Raw genomic sequence first — 13,152 nt, 5'->3', positions numbered from 1 at the left:
CGAAGCTTTGACTATATAGAGCGACAGTTTCATCTGCAGTTCTGTATGGCTGCTCCATTTGGGGAACTACCAGCCTATCGAATCTTCGGCCACTCCAACGCATTCAAAACAGTTGCCTTCCCGTCTTCTTAGGAGCTCCAAGATGGGTCCTGAATGCCGACCTTCACGCCGAACTGTTCACGCATCTCCGATCACAATACTTATGATCGCAGAAATTCCTCCACACTATCGATGAACTCAGGCGCACGACCCGACTCCTGGAACATGCTGCCTCTACTGCTCCCCAACGTTGGCATCTAGTACGGATCCCTCCTGCAATCATCGAGTCCCCCCTCCTCCCCCTCACCCTCCAGGACCTGAATCCAACAAAAACTAACACCTTTAGTAGGGCTACGGGCTACGGGCTACGGGCTACGAGCCCTCCCCCCTAGTTACGTACGTTTTTTTTTTTCTGAGTCATCATTCTTCTGACTGGTTTGATGCGGCCCGCCACGAACTTCTCTCCCGCGCCAGCCTCTTCATCTCAGAGTAGCACTTGCAACCTACGTCAGCAATAATATGCTGGATGTATTGCAGTCCGTATCTTCCTCTACAGTTTTTGACCTCTACAGGGATCTAGTACCATGCAAGTCAGTCCGCGATGTCTTAACAGATGTCCTATCATCATGTCCCTTCTCCTTGTCAGTGTTTTCCACATATTCCTTTCTTTTCCAATTCTGCTCAGAACCTACTCATTCCTTACCTTATCACTCCACCAGTTTGATACTAATAGAATTCTCTCGGCCAGAAATGCCCATTTTTCCAGCGCTACTCTGCTTTTGATGACCTTTCCCCGTCCGTATTGGTTATTTTGCTGCCTAGGTAGCAAAATTCCTTAACTTCATCTACTTGATGACCATCAATCCTGATGTTAACTTTCTCGCTGTTCTCATTTCTGTTAATTCTCATTACTTTCGTCTTTCTTCGATTTACTCTCAATCCATATTCTGTACTCATTAGACTGTCCGTTCCATTCAGCGTATCATGTAATTCTTCTTCACTTTCACTCAGTATAGAATGACATCAGCGAATCGTATCTTTGATACCCTTTCACCTTGAATTTTATTTCCACTCCTGAGCCTTTCTTTTGTTTCCGTTATTGCTTCTTCGTTGTACAAATTGATCAGTAGGGGCGAAAGACTATATCCCAATCTTACACCATTTTCAATCCAAGCACTTCGTTCTTATTATTCCCTCTTGGTTCTTGTACATATTGTATATTACTGGTCTCTCCCTATAGCTAACCCCTATTTTTCTCAGAATTTCGAACATCTTGCACCACCTTACATTGTCGAACGCTTTTTCCAGGTCGAAAAATCCTATGAACGTGTCTTGAATTTACTTTAGTCTTTGTTTCATTATCAACCGCAACGTCAGAATTCTCTCTGGTGCCTTTATCTTTTCTAAAGCCAAACTGATTATCATCTAACACATCCTCAATTTTCTTTTCCATTCTTCTGTATATTATTGTTGTCAGCAACTTTGATGCATGAGCTGTTAAGCTGATTGTGCGATAATTCTCGCACTTATCAGCTCGCAGTCTTCGGAATTGTGTGGATGATATTTTTCCGAAAGTGAGACGGTATATTACCAAATTCATGCATTCTACACACCAACGTGAACAGACGTTTTGTTGCCAATCCCCCAATAACTTTAGAAATTCTAAAGGAATGTTGTCGATCCCTTCTGCCTTATTTGACGTTAAGTCCTCCAAAGGTCTCTTAAATTCTGATTCTAATACTGGACCCCTATCTCTTCTAAATCGGCTTCTGTTTCTTCTTCTATCACATCAGACAAATCTTTCCCCTCAAAGAGGCCTTCAATGTACTCTTTCCACCTATCCGCTCTCTCCTCTTCATTTAACAATGGATCTTCCGTTGCACTCTTAGTGTTACCAACCTTGCTTTTAATTTCACCGAAGGTTGTTTTGACTTTTCTGAATGCTGAGTCCGCCCTTCCAAATCATTTCATTTTCAATATCTTCACATTTTTCATGCAGCCCTTTTCTGTTAGCTTCCCTGCCCTTCCTGTTTATTTCATTCCTCAGCAACTTGTATTTCTGTATTCCTGCATTTCCCTGAACGTTTTTGACCTCTTTCTTTCGTCGATCACCTAAACTATTTCTTCTGCTACCCAAGGCTTTTTTGCAGTTACCATCTGTATACCTATGTTTTTCTTTCAAACTTTCTGTGATTTCGCTTTTTAGAAATATCCATTCCCCTTCAACTGTACTGCCTACTGGACTATTATTTATTGCTGTATCTACAGCCTTCGAGAACTTCAACCGCATCTCGTCATTTCTTAGTACTTCGTATCCCACTTGTTTGCGTATTGATTCTTCCTGACTAATGTCTTCAGCCTACTCTTCGTCACTACTACATTGTGATCTGAGTCTGTATCTGCTCCTGGGTCTGATTTCGGAATCTCTGTCTGACCATGTTGTAATCTATCTGAAATCTTCCCGTATCCACACACACACACACACACACACACACACACACACACACACACACACACACACGAAACTAGGTAGAGCGCAACAATCTGGTAAAAAGGTCAGGGGCAGCCGAGGGGCCTGGAGTCGAGAGGACCAAAGATCACGAGTGAACCATTACGGAGCTACGATCACAAGACGACAGCCAAGCAGCAACCGGAGTCAGAAAGTGTGTGCGTTCAATGCAAATTCTTCAGCTAATATCTGCTGTACGAAAGAGCGCACTTCCGATTACTCTACTGAAGCCTGTGAGGAAATGCAATCCGAAAACAAAGGAAGTAGGTTACAGTACGCTTGTTCGCCCACTGCTTGAATACTGCTCAGCAGTGTGGGATCCGTACCAGATAGGGTTGATAGAAGATATAGAGAAGATCCAACGGAGAGCAGCGCGCTTCGTTACAGGATCATTCAGTAATCGCGAAAGCGTTACGGAGATGATAGATAAACTCCAGTGGAAGACTCTGCAGGAGAGACGCTCAGTAGCTCGGTACGGGCTTTTGTCAAAGTTTCGAGAACATACCTTCACCAAAGAGTCAAGCAGTATATTGCTCCCTCCTACGTATATCTCGCGAAGAGACCATGAGGATAAAATCAGAGAGATTAGAGCCCACACAGAAGCATACCGACAATCCTTCATTCTACGAACAATTCGAGACTGGAATAGAAGGGAGAACCGATAGAGGTACTCAAGGTACCCTCCGCCACACACCGTCAGGTGGCTTGCGGAGTATGGATGTAGATGTAGATGTAGATGTAGGTTTCAACTGAGCAGACGCTGGACCATTAAGGCAGCTACGTTGAAAGCACCCCGATGTCGCAACATAGCTCGCTGGCAGATGTCGCAACATAGCTCGCTGGCAGCTCAGTCGGACAAAACCTCACTGCTGGGGCACGTCCGGACACACCCCACTTAGCCGGGAAAAAGTGCCCAGCGATCACCGCTATTCGCCGTTTCTTATGGCCGCAGCTCCACCACGCCGGACTCCTGAACAGAGCTTATTCGTAAAATTTTGCTCTACTAGGCGCGCCGTATCCTGACGTTATTAGCAACCTGTTTTCCATCACACTGTATAGTAACACAAATGTAAACAGACAGTACAGATACGTAGATCTCCGCATCTGTTGCCAGTCGCATTAAAATCAACCCGAGTGTACAGCCGTGTCACCTCGTGAAACATTTAGCACGCGGAATCACTGAAATAAGCAACGTCTCAGCCGTGCTGCGGAGACTTTCCTTGCGACAGAGACTAATTACTCCGTGCCCTGAGAAAGGCTACTGCAACACGGCCGGAACGTCCGATATTTCGGTAATTCATCGTACTAAGTGTTTTCCGAGGTGAACAGCAGTAGGCTCAAGTGAATTTTAATTAGATGCACTAATCTGAATTGTCAAACCGCACCACAACCCTAGTTATTTGACTAAGTAGTCTTTATTTTAGTTGACAAGAAGTAGTACACAAATACCGCTAAACACTAATAACAGTGATTGAGAGCGTTTTTTGCAGGAGTGCATCATCAATGTACTTCCTCTGAGGTAAATGGCCTGTGAAAGGTACGGAATCAGAAACTCGAGGCGAAATATCATTAGCGCCGTTGACCGATGACCGAAGATCGAACAGTTACGTGCATACCCAATAACTCTTTTCTGAACATGTATCTCCATCTTCCGTTAAAATCTGAATTCAGTTTCGACACAGTCGCCACAGGTGTGACGTCATGCTCATTAGTAATCAAGCTGTGTGCAGTTAGAGATCCCGATAAGTGTCACGTACGCACCTTGCATAGTACAGAACGGCAGCAGACGTATGTCGGAGACGAAGAAACAATATCTGTTTGGTCAGTGGTGTTTTACTACACAATAGAGGATCTACATTCGGTTTCCTCTACTACGACGGTTTCCTTTTACGATAGTAATGTCCACAACTAAGCTTCACAAGCACAATCGTGTACGTACTTAAAGGAGAAAACTGCATTTTGTTTGGAAAAGACGAGACAACGGAATCCGTACGAGGCTTGCTTTCAATACTTCCGTCCTACGCCGACTTGGATACAGGATGGAGCTACTCTTAATCGAGAGGGTCATACAGATCAAGAAACACGTTTCAGTTACATGAAAAACTAGTCTGGGTAAATATAAACGTAGGATTCCACGGCCACTGTCGCAGTCAATAAAATTTTCCTGGATTTGTGACCGCATTGATAGTATGTAAAACTACCGACGTTCCGGCCTCTGTTGCAAGTGACCCCTCTTCAGGGTGTCTTTGTTCACTGCTGAATGAGAAAACTTTGCTTCTTATATAAGGATGGAACATCCCTCTCCTCCATCCTCTATGGAGGAGAGACATGTTAGAAGTTCCATCGTTAACAGCCTATCACAATTAGATAACAGCCATGTCTGCAAGTACATAAGAAACAGTTTTCCCATTCACGAGTAAACAAAAACACCCTGTGGAATATCACTTGCAACAGTGGGCGAAAGGTCAGTAGTTTTACATATTGACAATGCGGTCACAAACCCAGAAAAATTTTACAGAGTCCGGGTTAACACACTGCCGTAGTCCCTAAGGGACCGATTGTCCAAAGTCAAGCGCGTTCTACAGTCCTCATTATTTGTAAATTGTCTGTATACCTTAAATAGGTGGAAGGAGGGAGGAGAGGAGAGGGGAGTGAGATATTGACGGGTGGACAGAAAACCCTAACGATTGTTTTGTTGTCTTGAAGTATTTGGACGTTGATTTGAACTCATAGTTGTCGGCAAAGCTTAACGTTGTCGCCAAATAACTTCCGCTCGTCATCATTGTTATAAGAGTAACAAATTTGTATGTCACTTATATATGAAGCAGTATTCTCCAACAGGATATTAGAGATCAGAAAGCTGCTGGTGTTACGCATCATCGTCAGGATTTCTCAGGGGGCTGTTGCAGGGGGGAGGGGGGGGGAGGGGGGGGCGTGGCTGGTCTCCTATCGGTCGCGTCTCCAGTGGCGGGCCGGACTTGTCTGGAGGGTTCGAGGGAAATAAAACACCTTCCGTACACCAAAAACAGGCCCCTTTAATGGCTTCGGCATGAGGAATACCTCTGGCACACCACTGTTGGCGGAGGTGGCAGTGAAGAGGTCTAGTGAAGAGAGGAACAACCACTGTCTTAAGCCCGGTCCACACGCAACGATCTGTCTGCGCAGACATTGGCGCAGATGTCTGTACATGCAAAAGATCGCTGCAAATGTGGTGTGTTCACACGACACAAACCCCAATCTACTACTCGCCTGCCATCTGTCGGTGTAGAAAAGAAATATCAGTGGCAAGAGACTACGATCCCCGTAAACGTCAAACATTTAATTCAGTTATTTTGAAATATAGAAATGGAGGAAGTCCTGTTGTGGCCAGTGTTCGCAACTTATGTTGCAAAAAACATTCAGACCAACTGCAGGTTACAGAGAAAGCGGTCAGAATGGTGTAGACAGTGGCTGCTGAAGCGAAAGCAGTTTTCTCACGTAAATTTACTGCGAGAGTTGCAGGGCGAACCTAACGACTGTCGAAATTATTTGCGGATGGATGTCGAAACTTATAATTATCTCTTAAAGCTTGTAAACCCTCATATTATGAGAAAAAATACTTGTATGAGAAGGGCAATTTCTCCTCAGGAACGGCTGGCGGTAACATTAAGATTCCTAGCAACTGGAAGGAGCTACACGGATTTGGAATTTTCAACTGCAATATCGAAACAAGCGTTGAGTGAAATAATACCCAACACATGTGAAGCTATTTACGCTGTCCTGAAGGATGAGTTCATGAAGGAAAGTCAAGTAAATTAAGTCTGTCAAGTTACAGATAACATTTTTGGTGTTGTAGACGTGTTTGAAACACAGTAGGCCTATATTATTAGCGATTATATACCTACATGGCCAATGAGCTATGGTTTACTTTGTTTCTGAGAAACAGCTGTTTCGCGCCAGATTTGCGGCGATCTCCTGTCCACACGCTCCAACTTGTCTGCGCAGATGTGGTTTGAACCCACAGATTTGAGAGGTTTCGCTCAAACCTCCAACTCCAACTTCCAGGTTTGCACACACCTCAGGTTGGTGCAAATCTTCTGTCCACACGCAACGATCTGTCTGCGCAGATGTGATGTGCGCAGACAGATCGTTGCGTGTGGACGGGCCTTTATGGGCGAGAGGGATCGTAAAAACCTGAGGGAGTAAAGCCTCAAAGAAATTCCTCAGAGCGTTAGGCGTAACAGGGCAGCAGAAGAGTAAAAGAGGTCATTGCTTTCGACGAAAGACCGAGCCTCGGACTGAAAATAATTGCTGGTGTCACGAGTCACGCTGCGAACAGCAGGCAGTTGACGATCATTCAGTTGTAGCGCGAGTGCGTCCTGCTCGCACCATCAGCCGGCCGGAACGGAAAGCTTGGACTCACCTTTGAGCAGCAACGGAGAAGCTGACGCGAAGGCCAGGAGCAGCAGCTGCAGCAGCAGCAGCAGACAGCGAGCGGCAGAAGCTCCGGCGGCCGCCATCCTGTGTGTGGGTCCGTGCAGTCAGCAGTCGGCGGCCGGGGAGCGCTTATATAGCCGCCGACGCTGCTGCCTGCCTGCGGTGGCGGCCGCGACTACCAGGAAGGCGGAAAGACGGAGGCGGTGGGTGGACGGGGGGAGGGGGGGGGGGGCAGTGGGTCCCTGGCGGGCTGACGCCGCGCCGGTGGCTCCCCTCGAGACGACCGACCACCTTGCGGTTTCCTTTCCAAACAGGTCGTTGTCGCCTCTCAGGAATTACATTGGTCTTCCTGTAGGAAACCGGAAAAAAGAAAAGAACACGTGATGTACCCCTGGCACACTGATTAAGACTCTGGAACCGTGTCCAGGTTATGCACAGTGGAATTTTTTGTACTTCGTAGGACGTGTCTCGCACCTGAAGGTGACGACTATCTATGGACCATAAGAAGTCGATGCTAAACACCGTAGACAAATATCCCGTGTACAACCGACTTCCTTATCGAGCAATTAACACTGAAATGCAGAATGACCTGAGCCGAATGTCTACAGTTCACATTTAATTATTTTATTCTATCCGCGGTTCTGTAGACTACTTCACGATGTTGCTATCTACTAACAGATTTTGAGGCGCTAGGTACGGGGTGTTTTCGCAAGACCGTGCAATAATGTAACAGGACATGGAGAATGTTCCACTGAACAATTTGAGATAGAGAACCTGGGGACGGAGAAGCCAGCTTTTGGCGATATGGAGGTAAACTTGTCTACCGCTTTGTCGAGCACTATTGTTTTCCAGCTTATTTACGCTTTGCGGGAAGTATATCATCCAAAATTTCAAGAATTTTAAGAAAACATAATATTAAAAGTGTTTTTACGCCAGTGGCCAAGACTGGAGCCCTTCTTGGCTCAGTTAAAAATAATTTGGGCTTGAGGAGGCCCGGGGTTTATGAAATTCCGTGTCACTGTGGAAATAAGTATATTGGTCAAACTATTCGAACTATTCAGAACCGGTGCGTGGAACATCATGGGCACACCCGGTTGTTCCAGCCTGGGAAGTCGGCAGTGGCGGAACACTGCCTTAACGAAGGACACAGGATGATGTATGACAAGACACAATTGATCTCTCCTGCTCCTCGCTATTGGGAGTGTGTTCTTAAGGGGCTCCGGAACGCCCTATACTTGCAATGTTAAAATAACGCTTATAAATTACATCTTTCCTCACAAAGTATTTGAGGTAGGAAGTTGAACTTTTTGCAGATTATTTATTGGAATATGGGCTATAACTTAACACAGGGATTTTACAAAATTTTAGTTCAGTTATTAAAGATGATTTTTTTCAATTGTAATGAAAATTTGCAACATTTTTTTGCAATTTTTTTATTTATATATTCAAAAATATACAGTTTTTTGGAAAAAGGCTGTGTTAAATTATGCAGAAGGTACTGTGTAACATTTACTGAAAGTTTGAAACAAATATGTTTGGAAGATCCTTAGAAAACATGTAATTAGTATGAGAAAATAAAAGTTTTGGGAATCGAGCGACAAAGATTGGATTAACTTTTTAGTGCATTCCAGGTCCATAGGATGGATTATCTTCATCCTCTGCAAACTCCTCCTCCAGCTTCCTCTTGTTCCTCCTCCTGTTTACTCTTGCTTGTATTTCTAGACTCTTTACAGCCCTGTCTGCAGCCCGAAGGCGTTCCTTGTCTAAAGCAAGCATCGCTCGTACCATGTTAGAATGTTATTATTTACAGTAATAACACATACCTTTGGCTTTCCAACATTTCTCCTTTTCTTAAAAGCCTTCAGAGGATTTCTAATAACTTTACTTTTACTCATTATTATACTTCAACAAAACAGAGACTCAAGAAACAGAATTACGAATATTTTCGAGATAACGACAGAGTAAATAAACATGAAACAATCGACAATCACACCAGCGATATATATTGAACCATCACAGGTTAGCCACAACACATACTTTATCTCACATCACTAAAATGTACCTGATGAACGCGGACGTTAATAATAACACCATTTGACAGCAGTTTAATAGCGCCACAGTGGGTCACGCCCATGTAGAACACATTTCAAAAAAAATTTAAAAATAGTTGTAGTCTTCGGAATTGAATAAATTATATATCTATTAAAAGGTAATAGTCTGCAGATTCAGAAAACGCAAAAAAGTAAAAATTGAACTTTTCATGATTTTGAGCCTTTCCGGAGACCCTTAAAGAATCCACTGAAATTAGATTATCCAGGAATATTATTAACAGGGATAAAGGTTAACCTCTAAGTAAGATACGGAATCCGATTTTGTCCGACACTAAACAACAACGGTCTTCTTTTCGACCACTTGATTCTTCCAGCCAGTGCTGTTGCGACTCATCGTCTCCGCCGTCTTCTCCCACCGGCGCGCTGCGTGTCTACTGGGCGCCAGGAGGCGCTGACCATCACCTCGCGCACACGCACTGCTCTGCCCGTTGGAGTATAAAGGTTTCCGTCGTTGTGGCTGGAATTGTTTTATTCTTCGCCGTGTGTGCTCCAAGTGCGTTTTAAGTGTGTTGTTTCGAAGTGTTTTTAATACTGTGGCCAACTTTTAACCTGAGCATGAGCATCCAGTATCTTCTCTGTGTTTTAAGAATCGCCAACTGTGTTTTTTTAACTTTCTGGTGACTTTTTTAACTGTCGCCCATGAACGTCTACATGTCCATGTCTTTTTACCTCCATTTTCTCTCCTTACTCTGTTTTATGTTCCCCCTTTTTATCTCCTTATGTATGTATTATTTTATTGTTGTTTTAGCTGTCGTGTCACTCGGCTGAAGAGCGGCGGATTGTGCTGCTGACAGCCCTCCCCTGCCCGTATGGGGCAGGGGAATGAAATCACAATAAAGAAAAAAAAATGGCTGGAATTCGGTTCCGGCGAGGCAGTGCACAAGCATTAACTCACCTGAAGATGGCGGCCAGCTGGTCCGCTGAAATATTGTGTCTGGACGACGGCATGATGCGGCTGCAAACCCGTGAAGAATATCAACATGGGTGCAAGCTTACACGTATTGTACTGTTTATTTACATGTACATTCTTTATTTCCTGCAACGAAAGAAGGAGGACTAGCCTGATTACCAGGAAGTTATGATGCAGTTTTGTTTGATCTATTTGTCCATAAGGTGGCTCTGTTGTATGGTATTCACATTGCCCCATGACGGAACGTGGTATGAATCGACGACAAACCCATTCATTACGCAGTACTATTCAGAGATGTACAGTAGAATACGGTGGAGCGGTACCGGTACAGTATTTCTTTAACGCCGGATTGGGATAGGAGGTCCTGTTCCACGGCCTGCGAGGTCACATGGCCTGCATCCCCTTGATTATGTCCTGTGGCGATATAGTTGCCACAATTGTAGCCAAGCCGCCCGCTGTGGCCGAGCGGTTCTAGGCGCTTCAGTCCGGAACCGCGCTGCTGCTAACGGTAGCAGGTTCGAATCCTGCCTCGGGCATGCATGTGTGTGATGTCCTTAGGTTACTTAGGTTTAAGTAGTTCTAAGTTCTAGGGGACTGATGACCTCAGATGTTAAGTCCCATAGTGCTTAGAGCCATAACCGCCTGTGTTGTGATTCCAAACATGCCAGGGATATTTGTCAGCGTGTGTCAGAATCTTTGTTCGCCGATGTTATGCTTGCTCTGAGGTTGATGGCCGTCAGTTTCAGCACATTTTGTAAGGTACAGTACAAACGGTACGTTCATTGTGTCAAAGATGGTATTTGCAGTTAACTAATGCGAAAAGAAGTACACAGTAATACGATTTTATTTCTATTATCTGCTTAAGCTGGCTTCTCCGAGCAGGTTCCCTACCTCAAATTGTTCAGTGGACCATCCTATATGTCCTGTTAAATTTTTGCACTCTCTTAGGGAAACACCCAGTGTAATGTTACTTTTTTCTAAGACAGTATTACATTCCTATTAGGAGAGGAAAATGGTTCAAGTGGCTCTGAGCACTATGAGACTTAACTTCTGAGATTATCAGTCCCCCAGAACTTAGAACTACTTAAACCTAACGAACCCAAGGACATCACACACATCCATGCCCGAGGCAGGATTGGAACCTGCGACCGTAGCGGTAGCGCGGTTCCACACTGTAGCGCCTAGAAACGCTCGGCCACCCTGGCCGGCTTAGGAGAGGAGAAGAAGATGCTGTAATATACAGTTCATTAAATCAGTACGCCAAATTCGTTTCTCATTTTTCTCTGCTACATTGCTCTGACGGAATCACATAGCTGTTATGTAATATTATATTGGCTGTTTTCTCCGTTTATATATTTCAGGCATATATCTACACTATGGTCCACATGCACCAAAATGAACTTTCCATAACTACCCTTACTGTAAATAAACGCTGACACATTTTTCGTGGCCTTTCAAAATTGCTCAGTGCCCCTGCTGTCATTACTTGAATAAGTCCACGGCTAACATAACAACAGCAAAGAGGTTCAGTTATGTTGTGGTGGTTCGCTAACGTATATGTTGTTACACACCGAGCACCATACGTGGGGAATGAGAGTGTGGCGAGAAATCGGCTGTGGAGCTGTGCAATACTCTACCCCAGCGTTCGCTGTAAACGATTCGGAGAAAACGCGGAAAGTGTAAATAATGGAGAAAACACTAATTGATATATTGAAACGCCTGTGAGCAGGCGTTATGTTGAGCTGATAAACAATAAAATCTCATAGTCCAAGCAGATGAAAAAACAAGCATTCAAAACGATATTGCACCGGAGTATAGGCAACTGGATACCTATTCTGTTTTTGCTCTACACTATGTGATTTGAAACCATTTTTCTGACTGACGACGACGTAGTACGCAAGTGATCTTACATATAACTGAAGTAAAGCAGTGTGATAACTGCAGTAGACAATGCTCCGTCTAATTTAACAGGTGTTCACAATTCGTATTTTAAAAGCACACGGCTGGTACTTACGCAATTTCCTAAAGATACATTGTATGGTTCAAATGGCTCTGAGCACTATGGGACTTAACTGCTGTGGTCATCAGTCCCCTAGAACTTAGAACTACTTAAACCTAACTAACCTAAGGACATCACACACATCCATGCCCGAGGCAGGATTCGAACCTGCGACCGTAGCAGTCGCGCGGTTCCGGACTGAGCGCCTAGAACTGCGAGACCACCGCGGCCGGCAGATACATTGTAACACAACTTCCGAAAGGGCCAGTGAAGGCACCAAAAACTAAAGAAATTTTAAATAGTGTAACTTACTAGCGTCCTCTCAATTCAAAGGTCGACACTACTGTTCATGGAAAACGGTGCAAGTAACGCTTCCCTCACGAGGTAAAACTCTTTAATGCAGATACCGCGTGTCTCAACAGGGCATTAGCATTTCAGTCGTAATGTCCAATGCTGTCGTCATTCCACGTCTTCCTCTATAGCGGTAAGTGCCTGGCTCTTATTTCATTTCCTTGTTTCAGGGCCAAAATCGCTGTGAGCACTATGGGACTTAACATCTGAGGTGATCAGTCCCCTAGAACTTAGAACTACTTAAACCTAGCTGACGTAAGGACACCACACACGTCCATGCCCGAGGCAGGATTCGAACCTGCGACCGTAGCTGTCGCGCGGTTCCAGACTGAAGCACCTGAACCATTCGGCCACTCCGGCCGGCTGTTTCAGGGCCGAGAGAGTACCGTCGGCATCGGGTTAGTCTTCTTACTCTGACCGTGCTTGCGTCAAGCACAAATGCATTCTGGAATACTTCATTCCGCAAAGTATACCACACAAAATTTATATGGTTTACAAAAAATGCAGAATTATTTGCTAGAATTCTTGTGACGAAAATGAGTAATGTGCATGAGAAGTAATTTTTTTTTTTTTTTGCGTTTGAGAAAGTGAAGACGTTATCTGCATTCATGTTTCGCGAAATCTCTAATCACAGGCGGCCAAAGCGACGTGACACGAGTATACGAACACCAAGCGATGAGAGTCAAAGTGTCGTAGTAACTAACATACAAAGTCCTTCGAATCTGTGTATTACGTAACATTACTTGAACGCTTAGAAAAGTCAAACATCGAAGCGTGTGAGCCAAGAACATTAGATAGGGAACGCCACCTGTGGCCG

General features: G+C 44.5%; 1 protein-coding gene across 1 annotated transcript in view; it reads right to left on the bottom strand.

The window, feature by feature from the left end:
* The window catches only part of LOC126187762 (CLIP domain-containing serine protease 14D-like), a 31,958-nt gene extending 24,911 nt beyond the window's left edge, over positions 1-7,047 (bottom strand). Inside the window, exon 1 of the mRNA XM_049929023.1 lies at positions 6,951-7,047. Coding sequence (XP_049784980.1) covers positions 6,951-7,047 — 97 coding nt within the window. The remainder of the gene's footprint in view (positions 1-6,950) is intronic.
* Positions 7,048-13,152: the final 6,105 nt, after the last annotated feature.

The sequence above is a fragment of the Schistocerca cancellata genome, chromosome 5 (genome assembly GCF_023864275.1).
Source record: "Schistocerca cancellata isolate TAMUIC-IGC-003103 chromosome 5, iqSchCanc2.1, whole genome shotgun sequence".
Lineage (NCBI taxonomy): Eukaryota > Metazoa > Arthropoda > Insecta > Orthoptera > Acrididae > Schistocerca > Schistocerca cancellata.
This window is presented reverse-complemented; position numbering and strand designations above follow the sequence as displayed.